This window comes from Struthio camelus, chromosome Z (genome assembly GCF_040807025.1).
Source record: "Struthio camelus isolate bStrCam1 chromosome Z, bStrCam1.hap1, whole genome shotgun sequence".
In the NCBI taxonomy this organism is placed as follows: domain Eukaryota; kingdom Metazoa; phylum Chordata; class Aves; order Struthioniformes; family Struthionidae; genus Struthio; species Struthio camelus.
The window spans coordinates 60726268-60741934 of NC_090982.1; the positions used below are offsets into that span (position 1 = coordinate 60726268).

The 15667-nt window shown below is 36.7% G+C and overlaps 1 protein-coding gene across 4 annotated transcripts in view; it reads left to right on the forward strand.

Moving 5' to 3' along the window:
- The window catches only part of LOC104152982 (transportin-1), a 72267-nt gene that overhangs the window by 40825 nt on the left and 15775 nt on the right, over positions 1–15667 (forward strand). For all 4 annotated transcript variants that reach the window (XM_068927147.1, XM_068927148.1, XM_068927149.1 and 1 more), the window contains 9 exons: positions 625–758; positions 2486–2567; positions 3315–3437; positions 5014–5132; positions 7056–7116; positions 7771–7939; positions 10077–10229; positions 11398–11623; positions 14174–14345. In XM_068927147.1, coding sequence (XP_068783248.1) covers positions 625–758; positions 2486–2567; positions 3315–3437; positions 5014–5132; positions 7056–7116; positions 7771–7939; positions 10077–10229; positions 11398–11623; positions 14174–14345 — 1239 coding nt within the window. The remainder of the gene's footprint in view (positions 1–624; positions 759–2485; positions 2568–3314; positions 3438–5013; positions 5133–7055; positions 7117–7770; positions 7940–10076; positions 10230–11397; positions 11624–14173; positions 14346–15667) is intronic.

Genomic DNA, 15667 nt, shown 5'->3' on the forward strand with positions numbered 1-15667 from the left:
AGAGAAAAAGGTCTTGTCTGACCAAACGTTATTTGTAATCATATCATTTTGGTTACTTGATGCTGTCTCCATGAAAGCTGTGTGAGGCATTTTGTATAACATAATCCATAGAGATATGAGAATGGTTCAAGGAGCTTTACTGTTATGTGGTACGTTAGTGCTGCTTTCTTTTTTTTAAAAAAAAAAAATCTTGAAAATAAAACTCAGATTGAGCATTATGTCTGGAATTCTTTCTCACCCCATAAGAAGTCACTAAAGGAAACACAATAATGTATGAATTGGATGTTTCTGCATCTGAGCATTTCTTTATTTTTGAAATGAGAACTAGCTTGTAAGCACTTTTTAAGTATAGTTGACTAGATGAGCATTGAATGCTAAAAGTAGAATTACCACTTATCTATTACCCACTCACCCAGCTTAAGATCTTACAGATGAAGGTAGGAAGTACTTATATAAAAAGGCTCTAAAGATGTGTCAGTTTAACTAGCTGCATTTATTGTGGGGTTGTGCTAAAATTACCTGTTCTATATGAAACCTGATACATTGCTTTCTTTAGAAACTGAATGAAGAGGTGCGCGCTCTCTCTCTCTCTCTTTTTTTTTTTTTTTTTTTTTTTTTAAACAGGGAGCATTTGGAGCTCTTCAGAAAATATGTGAAGATTCTGCTGAAATTTTAGATAGCGATGTATTGGATCGACCACTCAATATCATGATTCCTAAATTCTTACAGTTCTTCAAGCACAGCAGTCCAAAAATAAGGTAGGTTTAGATGTTGTACTGCAGTTCTATGTTAAAACTTTATTTATATAGCAGCAAGGTTAGTATTGTAAACTGTGTAAAATACACTTAATTATTTTTTAAGTGATCCTGCATGTGTAAAATGTGAGAAGGCACTGAGGTTCCATGGACCAGTAATTTTTATGCTTATCTGTTCAGTTAATAGACATCAATCTCACCTGTTTATCCTTCTTTCAGTTCTACAATCAGTCTATGATTTTGAAAATGAAACTGTTTCTTCTATTGTTTGTATATTATCATGGAAAATTTAATGTTGTGGTTAGAAGATAATATTCTGAATGAGGTGTGCCTCATTCATTTTGTAATGACTGCAGCAATGAAAGAGTCCAAAATAATTTGCTAATAGTGACTTCTGAGTTCTCACAGAGAAAAAATTTTCTGCTTTTTTGACTGTACCAGACCTTCAGAAAACTCTTTATCTTTCTTTTTTCTGGATCAAATCAAATGGATTTCTAGTCTTTTCACTTTAATACTACATTGATCTGTGCAAAGTAACAGAAATACGGGATAGAAAAAAAGATTTCAGAATTAACTTGTTAATATTTATGAACAAGAACAGTAGCTCTTATCCTAAAATGTGTTTTTGAAAACCTATTTGGAAATGATCTTGAGAGAAGATCTACAACTTGAAGGACTGAATTCGCATTACAAACTGTAGTAGATGGTGAAGACTAAAAGGAGGAGTAACACTGGAAATGTTTCATGTTAGGATTAAAATAAGATTTTAAAACTCACTGACTTAAAATACATGTGCATCTGCACAGTGAGAAAAATGTACCCTGAGGCATAGTCGTGGGAAAGATTAGGCAAGAGTGTCTTCTGAGCTGTATCCGTGTATTGTTGACACATACTGGTCTTATTAAATACTAAAAACATTGCAAAAACAGTCGGATGCCTGGCAATGAAGGGCACGGTAAAATTTCACTGTGTTGACTGGTATGGAATTGTTAATGTCAGAGACTATCGATAATCGTAATACACTCAAAAAGAACATCCTTAGAAAAGCTTTGAAGAAAAGTTCCAGGTGTAGTCATCCTGCTCTATTTTTTGTTTTATTTATTTAATAATGTATTTATAAATATTTATTAGCTATATTAGAGTATTGGGTACTTTTTAAAATCTACCTTCACTGAGAAAACGCAAGATTTGGGGAAACTTCCCTTGCAAAATGGAGGCAACTGGGGAGATTTTATGCAAAATGGAGGAAGATATTCCAAACTGTCTTGCATTGTCTCTCCCAAAGCATCACCCCTCAAGGTTCAGTGCAGAGCACTAGCTTTCTGACAAAATGCTCTGTATAAATTCACTGTATATCTGCTCACCTCAAATTTTATGTTTGTGAGCCCTTGATGATGTATATACATGATTTCATGGCTCATGATGTTGATGTGGCTATGGCCTCTATGGAGAGGGGAGAACAGTATAATCACTTGCTGTTCTATCTTTTTACCTTTGAAAGGACTGTTGAACTGTTTAGATTTTTCTTTTCTCTTATGACTTAACTTATAGTTAAAGCATGGTTTGGTAGTTTAGCTTGGAAATACTGTTGATGTGCAGATTGTTCACTCTATCTTTTAGAAAATATTTGATCAATGTGATACTTTGTAATGTTTTTTGTGCCTATGTACAGCTTAGAAGAGGGTTTAAGACATGAAAAATAACGTGTATAATAACTGTTTCATTTCTAGGTCCCATGCTGTTGCATGTGTCAATCAATTTATCATCAGCAGAACTCAAGCTCTTATGTTGCACATAGATTCTTTTATTGAGGTGGGTATGCATTCTTGTTTAATGTGGGTTTTTTGTGTTTTGTTTTCTTTAAATTAAATTGCACATCTGATTTATCAAGAGATTTGAATACTGCTCTACAACCCCCAACCTCCCCACACATCTGGCGTCCCATCCCCTATCTTCATATCAACCCCATGGCACTGGAGTTCCTTCTGTGTGCTTGTGCCCTGAGCTGATCAGTCTGAACTACTCAGAAAGTAGTAGTTGTAGACGTGCTTCCTTTTCATAAGTGGAACCTCTTGTTCTGTAAAGATGTAAAAGCAGCAACAGAGATCTGTCGCTTAGCTGTGATGCAGAGTGCAGTACTGGGATTGTGTCACTGAGCCCATCTAAGACGATGGGTCTCGCTGAATACTACTACTGACTGTGGATCAGAAAAGTGATATTTTGGGTTACCTGGAGTACCTGATTTGCAGCTGTTAATTACTGATGCAATTTGCTGGCTCTAGACCTTCATTTAGGTTAAAAAAAAAAAAATCCAGAAAGTAATATTGTTGTGATAGTGTCTAATTTTTGATCATATGTACCATAAACATTATTGTATTCTGAGAAGTTATTTGCTTAGCTGTGTGTCTTTAGGAAATATTGTGGTGTTCTGATGAGGTGTTGGGATGAGAAGGGAGCAGAAGTACATACTTGCATACTTTAGTTTGCTAATAATGTCAATTTAAATAAAAGATGCACTGAATAAATTGAGGCTTTTCAACCAGTATTGCTTTCCAACAGAATCTTTTTGCATTGGCTGGTGACGAGGAGCCTGAAGTACGGAAAAATGTTTGCCGTGCTCTGGTAATGTTGCTGGAAGTTCGAATGGATCGCCTTCTTCCTCATATGATTAGTATAGTTGAAGTGAGTCTCATTTCTCAAATTGCATGCCAAAATCTTTCTGGAGTTGTAGAAATAATAACAAAAAGCATTCATTGGAACATGTATATTGCTCTTAATGCTTGTCTACTTTTCATTTGCCTTCACAGTTGAGGCTGTGAAACTGTCTTTTTAGCTATTTGCTGACTTAGTGTTTTTTCAAGAATGCGTATTACAGTCATTTATCTTCATTAAGGTGGTTGATCCTGAAATGGCCAGGATCAGTTATACTGTGGAGCAGACAGGCATTTTCTGACCACAATTGAGAAGACCATGTTAAAAAACAGATAAAATAAGCAGATAAAATAGTTTTCTGTATCTACAGTTTTCACACTGAAGCTGTGCCTTCAATTGGCAATGTGAAGGAGCGCCTTCAGTTAGGTTACAGTTTGTTGCTCTGTTTTTGTCTTCCTAACCAATAACAGAACACAACAAAATGGTGGATTTTTCAAGCCCTTTGGTGGGAAGTGTCAAATCTCTTAATTTCAATTGTATTAATAAAGCCTTGCTTGAAATGGGTGTGATAGTTGTCAACTTTTCAGAGCTGTAATTTGTTGACAGCTCAAAACAGTATTTCTCTTACTTTGAGTTCTCAATCACAATAGCTAGCCTTTAGGAAAGGCAAATTTTGTGTCCCTGAAACGCATAGGGATACAATGGTTATCCCATTCTATTCAATTTTGAGAATAAATTAGTATTCTGAAGCAATTGAAAAACGTTTTCTTTAGTTTTAATTAAATGTGTGTATGAGGAAAGATAGATTCAGACTCTCACTTGTTTTCGAAAACTCATGGAAGAGCCAGCTGTTTCAAAAGTTAGTGTGGGTTAGTGTGGAGAAATGCAGAAATTGCTATTTTGGAAGATGCAAGCTTCTTCCCTAGATTATTTTGGCAGCTATGTGTAAGAAACTGAGGTAGCAGTGGTATAAATTACTTTGTTTATGCAGGTATTTGATTTTGCGGGGTGGGGGGGAAGGTTGGTTGTTTAAAGTAGTCCTTATTGAGGATTAGATTTTAATAGCAAGCTTAAAGTTTTGATGCAGGATCTCTAAATTACTTTTCATGCTAGTAAAATGTGAGACTGTCTTTTTGTTATGGGTTTTACTTAATTACATCCTTTCAGATCATCAAGATTGGGCAAAGTAGTAGTTTTTATGGTATTAGAAGTAACAAAGTATTTCCGTCCATGTTAACTATGTAGTTGTAACTTCTTAGTCAAAGGTGAAGGGGGAGAACTTTTCTACGTGAAACTGTTTATAATTGCAGATGTCTGTCTATAGCTTATTGCTGATAAGGTTCTGACTTAAGTAATGAAGACCCTTTAGAATCCATGTCATCTGTTGTTAAGAAACAAAATTTTCTTAGACTATTCCCACTGTAGCCTTAAGTAGTCTCTTATTGCCATTCCTGCCCTGTCCCAGCCGTGCTCAAGAAATGAAATGACTGTAGTGGCGTGACATTGGTGGCATATCAGTTTTTGCAAACACACTCTGTGGTTGGTATTTTCTTCTGGGTGCTTAAAACTCCTGTTGTATGCAATAATTTCTTTATATGTTGTTTAGTACATGCTTCAGAGGACCCAGGACCAAGATGAAAACGTGGCTTTGGAGGCTTGTGAGTTTTGGCTGACTTTGGCTGAACAGCCAATTTGTAAAGATGTATTATGTCGGCATCTTACTAAGTAAGTATTAATGATTACAACTCTTAGTCATTTTTGAAATAGTTGTCTTTAAACTTCAGTTGAGTTGTTCCTATATGGTTTTATAAAAATAATATCCAGTTGGCAACACACTTAGAATTTTCCTATAGTTAGCTCTCCTGCATAATAAAAATGGCTGTAGAATAGGGATCGTTGAAAAGATTCTGAGGATTTCAGACAGTGAAATCCAGAAGCAACTTAACTGTGTCACTGTGGTGATTTACCTCAAGCTTAACAGCCTGTAGCTTAGATGGAGGCAAAGATACACTAATGTGCTCTTAAGCTCAAATTAACTTCTCCACATGACGTTAGCTTTAATTTCTGGTGTACTGTGGTGTATGTTTACATACAGTGTTGACAAGTGCTGTTTGGGGTTTCTCTGTGCGATATTATGTGTGCGTAGTCATGCCAAGGGATATCCTTCTTTATAAAGAACATAAAAAATGACATAAGATCACTTAGGTTTAAGAATCAATGTTTATATCAACTGTCACTGCAATTTAAAGTTAAAGTATATACTCATTTGTACTACTTCTGCCTAGATTACTGGTAGAATAACTTTCTGAAACTTCAAAAAACTACAAAACCCGAAAACGTAAAGTCTTAGTTCATCATGTAAATCCTTGGTATGAATGGGAATGAATGCCCATGTTTGAGATCTAGACATCTGCGTCTCTGCAGCAGTGCCTGTAACTTTTCTCCAGGGCAGTCTTTTGCAATAAGAAATGAATTCTTCAGTGTTCCCAGCAAATGTAAACTTTTCTTTTTTTGATATATGCAGGGAAAGTTTTTAAATATATTGGGACAGTTATGTCTCTGATTCTGTTCTCTCAGTCAAGATTTTGAGAGCATATACACATGCTTTTCAGCAGAGATGAGCATTATAAATGTGAAGGAATAAAAAAGAGCAAAAATTCAGTTTTCAAAAGCAAACGGAGAATTGAGATTTAATATCTACTGTGGCGACTGAGGAATAGGAATTCAAAAGAGGAGAGCTAATGTTATGAGAAATAATTTTTTTTTAATTTTAGAACACTTTCATTTAATTTCTCCACTTGTAGCTTGAAAGAGAAAAGAGTGATAGCACAGTTCTTCATTCCACTTCCCCCCTTCCCACTTTAAGGGAGGTATTGAACATCCTCTGGCCAGTATGGACATTGACATTGCATCAGCTTCATACTCAATTTTTAAGAAGTTTTTAAAATTGCTATAAAAACATAGTAGGATAATAGTAATACTACACTTCCTTTTATGTGATCTTTCAATATCTTGTTTGTTGCTGAGTCCTGTTTGACAGAGGAGTTCTATAAGAAGTCCATCAATACTTGATGCTCTTAATTTTTATATTAGATTAAAGATAGGATAACATCTTTTCCATGTTGGGGACTTAACTAGTAACCACAAAAGATGAATGGGGCTTAATGTAGAGAGACTTTCATCTTATTGAGGTAGGGTCTTCAGCCAGAAGTAAAGAAAGTGACAAGTGCTATTGGTGAGAGCCAACAAACGATGGCTGGGACAGGTTTAGTCCCTAATACTTATCAAGTATATTGTGGGAGTTTAAATTCTTATTCAAAAGCTTTAGACTTAGTTTTCGAAAGATGCTTCTGTATAAAGTTTATCATATTGAAGAATATTCTGTTTTTTAAAGTGTAAAACTTCGTTCTGCCATCCAGCTAGCTCTAGTTAGAACGTCTGTAATTTGAAATTAACACTTTTTCAGATTACAAAATACTAATACACCTCATAAATGGAGTTTGGTTTAGGTACTAGCTTTTGTGAGCAAGCTAAGGTTTCCTTGGTTTGGGTTTTTTTGTGTGGCAAACAAAATTATGGCCCAGGTAACTGAAAATTGGTTTGCTTTATTTATGTGTTATTTTAACACGTATCATTATTTCTTTATAGGCTGATACCTGTGCTGGTAAATGGTATGAAATATTCAGAGATAGATATTATTCTGTTGAAGGTGAGCACAAATTTCTTCTACTCTATAAGAATATCTGGTCAGCTTGTGACCTGTAACTCAGAATGGTTCATCTGGGGACAGGTCTGGCCTACCACCTGTTCCATGGAGAACTAGCTTTTAGGGGCATCATACCTTGTTCCAAAATCTAAACGCTACTGTTACCATGTCTGTTGTAAAATGGTTGGATCTATGAACTTTTTTGGTTCTCTTCCCCACCCACCTCAAACTTACCCATGAACTAGTGCAACAATGCAGTGCCTAAAAAGAATGTTCAAAATTAATCGTAATGACTTTCTGGACTGAAAGACATGGCTTTTTTGTAACAACATTTCTGAATATATAGCTGCCTACCAGAATTTCTCTAAAACTTCTTTCTCCTAATTCATTCTCATCAAGAATTATTTCTTAACAGGAAGGATGCTTTGTAAATTTGTGTGAGCTTACTTCTCTTCCTTCTATTTCCCCTTCATTTTTCTGGGAAATACTCTAGCAGAATGCAGGAAAAATGACATTTTTAGTTAGCTGGGCAGCACGAGTGGGATGTGGATCTTTAATACACTTATAAAGTTTTGAACATAATTTTTCACTATATTCTTAATTTCTTTGAGCAATATAGTTGCACTAGTTTATCTGATTAAAACATTTTGATAACAGGGGGATGTTGAAGAAGATGAAGCTATTCCAGATAGTGAACAGGACATAAGACCTCGTTTTCATCGTTCGCGAACGGTGGCACAGCAGCATGAAGAAGATGGTATTGAAGATGATGATGATGATGATGATGAACTTGATGATGATGATACTATTTCTGACTGGAATTTAAGTATGTCAAAGTAATGTATACAATGTTTAAAAATATATCTACTTGTGTAAAATGATAGCCACAGTAAAAAGAGAACTTTCTGTGAAGCAATACTGAGGCTTTGGTTTTGAACAGAAACAGAACTATCTCCTGATGTAATTGATGTTTTCTCAGGAAGTCTTTCAGATGTGTAAAACACTTTGCCTGTGTAACTGTACCAACAAAAGCTAGCCAGCTGTAAGCTTATTTCTTATGTTGAATGTGGCAGATGGAGCTGCAAATATTCACTGGATGCGATTTAACAGAGGCTTTTGGCTTATAATTTTAAGTCTATAAGCTAATAGGAACCATGCTTCCTTGAAAAAAAAATTTCATTGCTCTTAGCTTGAGGAAGCTTAATAATGCTTTCTTGTACCTTGGTCTTCCCTGGAAAACTGCTTTGCGAGTGTGTGGTTTTTGTTTTTGCCCCCCTCCCCATTTGAACATACTTATACTACTACCAGCCATTACCAGTAGTTCTTTCTATATGTTAGAAATTTGCTTCTGAGCAGAATGTAGAACTTCAGTTGTGACAAGAGGAGGTAGCTGAGGTAAAAGAATAGTTCTGACGATCTTTGTGTGTATCGTAGGATCTTTAGGTCAATAGGTCACGTGGCAAGGAAAGAAAATGCCACTAATTGATTTCTAGGCTTGGTGATAAAAGACTGTGGGTGGAATTCTGATAAATCTGACATAAATATACTTTGCAATCAAGCAGCCTCATTCTAGAGCAGTCAAGGGTTTATCTTTTGACTGTTTCTACAGGAGATAGACAAAGTGGTAGTTACAGATCTTTTCGTTGAGTCTGCTGCTAACCATTTGAAAAGGTAGAGCAAGTTTTTGAGTAGGTTACTGTCAATCCAAGAGCTGACTTCTCAGTTATGATTCACAAGACTTTGATAACAAAATGAGGAGGTCTCACATCTTGGGGGTGCTGGAAGCTTGTGTGTTGATGCGGATTAATTTGATAAAATACAGAGTCCTGAGATTTTTGTGACAGATGAACGTAGCTTGAAGCTTATGCATTTAGCAACTTCTAAATATAATTTTTTTTCGAAAAAGGTAGTGGAAATTGGGAGAGGGTGCCATCTGGTCCAGAGTTTTGGTAAGGAAGCTAGAGTTGGCCAGGAATTGGTGGCCTGAAGGGGAAAGAGCAGGAAGAAGGTAGGGGAAGTCTGTATTGACATATATCATCTGGACTTGAGAGAATTTAGGATATCTGAGACTGGGAACTGAATGTGCCCTATTTCTAGGAGCAGAGTAGAAAAGTTTTGCATTTATTACTTGTTCTGGGAATTGCTACCTTCCAGGTGAAGCTTTTGTATGTCTTTATTTGGGCTCACCTAGCAGTTTGGGTCCAGTTTAGGATTTTTGTGTATTACCTCTGATATCTGTCTTGTATATACTTTTGTTCCAGGTGGATCCTTTTTGACAGATTAAGAAGGAAGTGAGATTCTAATAAGCACATAAGTGCAGTTTAAATTCTCTAATACAGGCAATCTTTGTAAAACAAGCTTAATACTACTTTTCTAAACGTGACGAAGCCACAGCAGAGAACCAGAATTAAGGATTTCTGAATCATGTTTTGAAATTGTTGCTGGTTTTTTTTTTTAATGAGCTTTTATTTGCTAAAAATTACAGTCTCTAAAGCTTCATGATTTTGCTTCTTTTGCTTTGAGACACGGATCACTCTTCAGCTTTTTTTTTTAATCCAATGCTAATGTTTTTATGCCATATCCCTTTCCCTTAGTTTCTTTAGTTAGTATGTTGCGTTCAGGTCACAGACCTTCCCTCTTCCTTAGTGTTAGTCTATCCTGAAATTATGTAACGTATGTAATGTTGCAGTGTAATGTTGGGGCTCCTATCTTTGTGCTTTAATATCCCTAGTATATAAGTCTTTTTTAGCGGCTATGTAAGTGTTGCAAAACTGACTTTTTAAGAGCCATAGCTTTGTACCAGAGCGCAGTGGATCAGCATGTCTTGCAGTAACTTAGTAGTAGTCGTCTTCCTCATGCCTGGAGACTCCACTGGCAGCTGAAAGTTAAAATGAGGGTTATGCTGTCTGACTACCGCTGCTTGTATACTATGCAAAGATTAATACTCCATTAATGCTCCTCAGGGAAATGTTCTGCTGCTGCTTTAGATGTCCTGGCTAATGTATTTCGTGATGAACTTCTGCCACACATCTTGCCCCTTTTGAAGGAATTGCTCTTCCATCCAGAATGGGTTGTCAAAGAATCTGGTATCCTTGTTCTTGGAGCAATTGCTGAAGGTAAGGTAGCATCGTATATCAGGCTGCTGAATTTTTTGGTTGGTTCTAAAGCAGCTTTATGATTCCTTCTAGGTGAATTTACTCATGCAAGCAAGTACATGTGCTTAGTTGATGTGGTTTCAGTGTGTTGATTGATCTTTACATCTGCTACTTGGTGACTGCAGTTATTGTTTTAACTTTTCATTTTCAAAGCATTTGGGAGGCTGAATAACTTGGATTACTTCCCTTATTCCGTCTCTGTCGTAACTCTGTGGTATATATTTGTTGGTCAGTCATGAAGTACTATCTGGGTTTGATATAAAAAGGACACTGAATAAATTTACGTCTTAATTTCATTTAGGGCTTTCAGAAATGGAACAGATGGTAGTCCTATGACTTGAGTGTACTGAACTACTTTTTATGGATGGTTCACTTGTTTGAATGTAACTTCCACTTCTTGTACTTACTCAAAGGCTTGGGTTTTTTTGCCAGTATTTCAGCATCTCTCTGCATTTTGGAAACCTAAGGAATATGTTGGGGGTTATGCCGGGATTATCTTTTTTTTCTTTTCCACAGTGCCCAGTGAACATACTTTTTCTTTGTTGCTAGAGAACTTTTTGGGTTGGTTTTGATTTCCAGGCAAGCAAAGTAAAAGTTAGCACTTCTGGCAAATCTCAATGTGTTATTACTACTGCCCTTGCTGATTTTAAAGAGTAGATTTTTTTGCTGGCCAATATTTGTGTGGAATTAGGAGAAAGAAGAAGAAAATTAAATTTCTTTAAAAAAGGATTCTATATGAAGTGACTCTTTGCTGTCAAGGCTGAATTTTTTTTTTTTTTTTTTTGGTCGCTCTAAGTGGACTGATGGTTTTTGGTAGGACTTCCAGGCTGTACAAAGCATTTTACTTGAAAGTACTTGCTGTACTCCAGATAATAAAGCCAAACTTCTGGAGTCTATGGAAGCACTGTAGAAATGTAATTGAGATGTGTATATGACATGGACTGGGGATTTTAAGTATCGCTTGTGGTAAGGCACTAACATAAATTAGGTAGATTGTATGTAATATGTTGTGAAATGTATTACTGCGTGATAGAGAATGAGAGTCTGTCCCTTCTAGGAAACAGAGAACTTAATGGAGAAGCTTTTATTATCGGTGGTTCTGCAATAGCTGTGGTGTTTTTTCTTGCAGGCTGCATGCAGGGTATGATTCCATATCTTCCTGAGCTGATCCCTCACCTTATTCAGTGCCTCTCTGACAAAAAGGCTCTTGTGCGCTCCATTACATGCTGGACTCTTAGTCGCTATGCACACTGGGTAGTTAGTCAACCCCCAGACACATACTTGAAGCCATTAATGACTGAGTTGCTAAAGCGTATCCTGGATAGCAACAAGAGAGTACAAGAAGCTGCCTGCAGGTGAGTCAAAACTTGAACAAAAAGCACTACTTGTGGCACTGCATTTTCATGGGACGCTGTTTTAATGCCTTTTTTGATGAAGGCATAACTCTATTTTTAGCGCTCAATTTTTTTTTTTTTTAAATAGGAGTAGATTCAGCTTCTTGTGGAGTAGTGACAAATTCTTCTGAGTTCTGATAAAATGAAAAAGTTAATTTGCATTTCTCTTGTCCGGTTTGATTCCACAGTATGGTAATCACTGAACTAAAATAGTGTATTATAGTAAAAGAAATTACCTGTATGTGGCACCTGTTTTTCCAATATTTGAAGTTAATTATTTCATTGACATCACACTTACACCATTCATCTGACTTTTGTATGTGTATGTACAGAGTCAATACTGGTTACAATGGAAAACTATCGTATCATTGAGTTACTGATGTTGCTTGTATCTATCTGGCTCAGGATTACCAAAATATTTGGGTTATAATTCTTTGCAAGGGAGACTCCCCTTCTCTTGAAAGGGAGATCCTGGCAGATAAGATTCCCTTTCCCTCTTGTATACTGATACTTCAAAAAAAAAAAATTAAATGACCTCATTGTGACGTATGCACCTCTTGTGCAAGAAACTCAGCAAGTTTTACATGCCAACTTTTGTGGGGCTGGACCGTACGCAGTAGCTTGCCAAGAAGGTTTCTTCATAAAGCAGTATTAGATCTGTATCTGATTGTGTGCTTAAAATATACTTTTTTTACTTTCAGTAGTGCATAAGGACAAAGCTGAGATCAGAATTCTTGAACTAGGCACAAACGGGTAGACGTATCCTTGCCTGAGGATGGGTGCAAAGAGTTTAATGAAATTTAGTAAGCAAGATTTGTGTATTAAACACTTTTCCACTTTTTGTCCCTAAACCTTTTCAAACGTTAGGCTAGCAAATTTGTTCTGCTTTAACTCCATCGCCTTCCTACCTGTCTCCTCAAAGTGGAAATCTCCTGTTCCTTCCAGAATGAACAGAAAGTTAGTGGTACAAGAATATTTGCTTCACAGATTTTAATCCAAGAAGTCAGAGTTCAGTACAACTTTTATTTATTAAAAAAAAAAATTTCGTCCACACTTTTCTTATACAGAACATAGTTTAAAAGTACGTGTAGTTAAAAAAAGCTGTGTTGCAACTGTTGAATACCCTCATGGAGTGCTTACAAAGGATACGCATTAGGCAGTGGAAACTGCTAAAGTAATAGGAGAGAAACGAGGGAATGGTAAAATTAATAATCCAACTGATTTTTTTTCAAAGTTCAGCCAGTACCAGATTTATAGCATATATTGAAATGCTTTCTTCAGACTAGAGCTTCATTAAAATTACTGCTGCAGCAAAAAAAAAAAAAAAGTCTGGGGAATTCTGCTTTGAGGAAAACGTGGAGCTGTTATAAGTCAAGACATACTTGCTACCTTTATAAATTGTAAGGACATGTGATCGTCTTTTTTGGAGAGGAGCAAAAAAAGTGCATCCGTACAGTGAATAGCTATACAGATCATTGATGTCTACTATTCTGAAAACTGAGTATAGAGTATTATATGTTTTCATCACCAACTTCTGTATCATCTCGGCTATCTAACTGTCGTTTTCTTTACTACTGAGAAACTGCTTCTTTAATTGGGGATACCCAAAAAGCTCTTTGACTTATGTGTGTTCTTCTGTTCACGTTCTATGCCTTTCTGAAAAGCAAAGTAATAGATGACTGTTGTTAGCCATTTAAAGCATTCACTGTATTGTTAGCCGTTTAAAGCGTTCGCTGTTGTATTGTGCTAAGAAAAAGGCATTTCTGTATTTGGTAGCACACTAGCAAGGGGTTATTCACCTCATAGGGTGATGCTTAAATTGTTAGTACTAGGATAAGCTAATAATAGTCGTGTTGACACAAGCCAGGCAAGTAAATCTTTAATAGATCATCATTTTTTCCTTTTAATATTTCTCTGAAGTGGTATATACAACTTTTTTTTTTTTTGGTCATTCATAAACATTTAACAGACAATCTAATAAGGTTCTGTGATGTGTGCTTTGACCAAGGCTGGGCAAAAATGTTCCTCCGCTGCCTTTGCTTCTTTGCTTTCTGTTTTCCTTATCTTTATCTGTCTTCCGGTGTAGTGAACTCCAAAGGGTGCAGACTATCTGATGTTGGTGCGGTATCTGGCACAATGGTACCGGGGCTTTTAGGTGCAGCTACAGAACACATTAAATGTAACAGCTTTTGTTATGGTTCCCACTATTTCAGTTAATGTATTGTAACTTTCTGTACAGTAACTCGTTTAGGGATTTTTCCTGTGTATGCATAACAGGCTTTACAAAAATATTTTTGAATTTTATTCGTCGCAGTATAAGCGAGTTCTTATGTGTTCCATCAAAATAGGTCTGGGTTATCTCAGTAACAGCATTTTGAAAGCATACCTCAGATGGGTCTGAGGACTAAATGCAATTTATGTTGAACAGAAATGGGTTGTGTTGGGATGTCGTTGAATTCTCTTGTTTTTGTTTTTTTCAAGGTACTGACTGACCTGTTTTTTGTCCCTCAGTGCCTTTGCTACTCTGGAAGAGGAGGCTTGTACAGAGCTTGTTCCTTATCTTGCTTATATACTTGACACTTTGGTCTTCGCATTTAGTAAATACCAGCATAAAAACCTGCTCATTCTTTATGATGCTATAGGAACTCTGGCAGATTCTGTAGGACATCATCTAAACAAACCAGTGAGTATCCCTTATATTCTGTAGAAGCACTTACCGTATGTTGAGAAGTGGGTTCAGCGTGTTACAAAATGAAAATCCTGATCTATGTAGGTTTTGATCATATTAAATGTTTACATGTAAAACACTTACATAGACTGCTTGTAGCTTATCTGCTACACGAATAGTCTCCATTTTGAATGAACCACTGCGTTTGTAGTGGCTTTTGAATTGTGCTTTGAATTTGATTTTTTTTTTTTTTTGCAGTCTCAACCTTTTTCAGGTCAGAGGAGATACCTATATCAGTATACATACTAAAAAACTTTAGAGAAGTAGGTGGAATGCGTGTGCAAATTTCTAATGACCAATCTCTTCTTGGGAACCACTTTCAGTATAACTAAGTTGGTCTCTGTGTGTCTCTTTCTAACGTATTGGAGCATAATGGTACTTGAAAATGCCTTATCAGAGGGTGGGACAGACATGCATTTTATATATAAAAACACAAAATCCTTTGGACAAAGCACAGATAGCACACAGGCACATAATGTGTTTGTTACAGCATGTGTGCTTATTAATAGAGTATACTACATGTCACATGTTACGTGCATCTTCTTATGCTGTCTATTAGAATTTGTTTTGTCTCTCTGTAATGTTTCACATGACAGATAGTTTTATTTTAGTCTATCTGGTTTGTTGCCATGGCATTTCACTTCCTATGTGAGGCCCCATGCAATAAGAAGACCTCTTCTTCGCTCTCCCTCTGGCCTTGGCCAACTTGACAGTTGACAGCACCACGAGGAAGATAAATGGGAGCTCCTGCTGGCAGTGGGACTTTCTTCAGACCTTTAGAGCACTATCTTTGGGCACAGCATTAGCTGGCAGCATCTCCTGGATCTTTCACTACCTTCTGGGAGCAACAGGCACTATAGGGATGCCCTGCTCAATGTCCTTGTGACTGAGCGGTGGCAGAGAAGATACCCATTCTGTGTCATACTGTTGCAGCACACTAATGGAAGTGGGTCCTTCTGGAAGGATGGGAAATGTCTGCCTTCATGGATGGTTAGTTATTCAAGGAAGAATTTTCATGACCACGGATGGGGTTGTAGCATGAGAACAACAGGAAATGGCCAAGAAAAACAGGTGACAGATGCACAGCCAGACTGCACTGCTAGTAAAAAGATTTTTCTGAGGTGATCATGTGGATTTACAAATCGGGAAGCCATTGAAAGCTGCTAAGCTGAAACCAAACCTGGAGGAAAATATTCATTCTGCAAGGGGTTATGTGCCTCTACGCAAAAAAAAAACCCACCACCAGCAGCAACAAAAACTATTGTTGAAGTGAATGG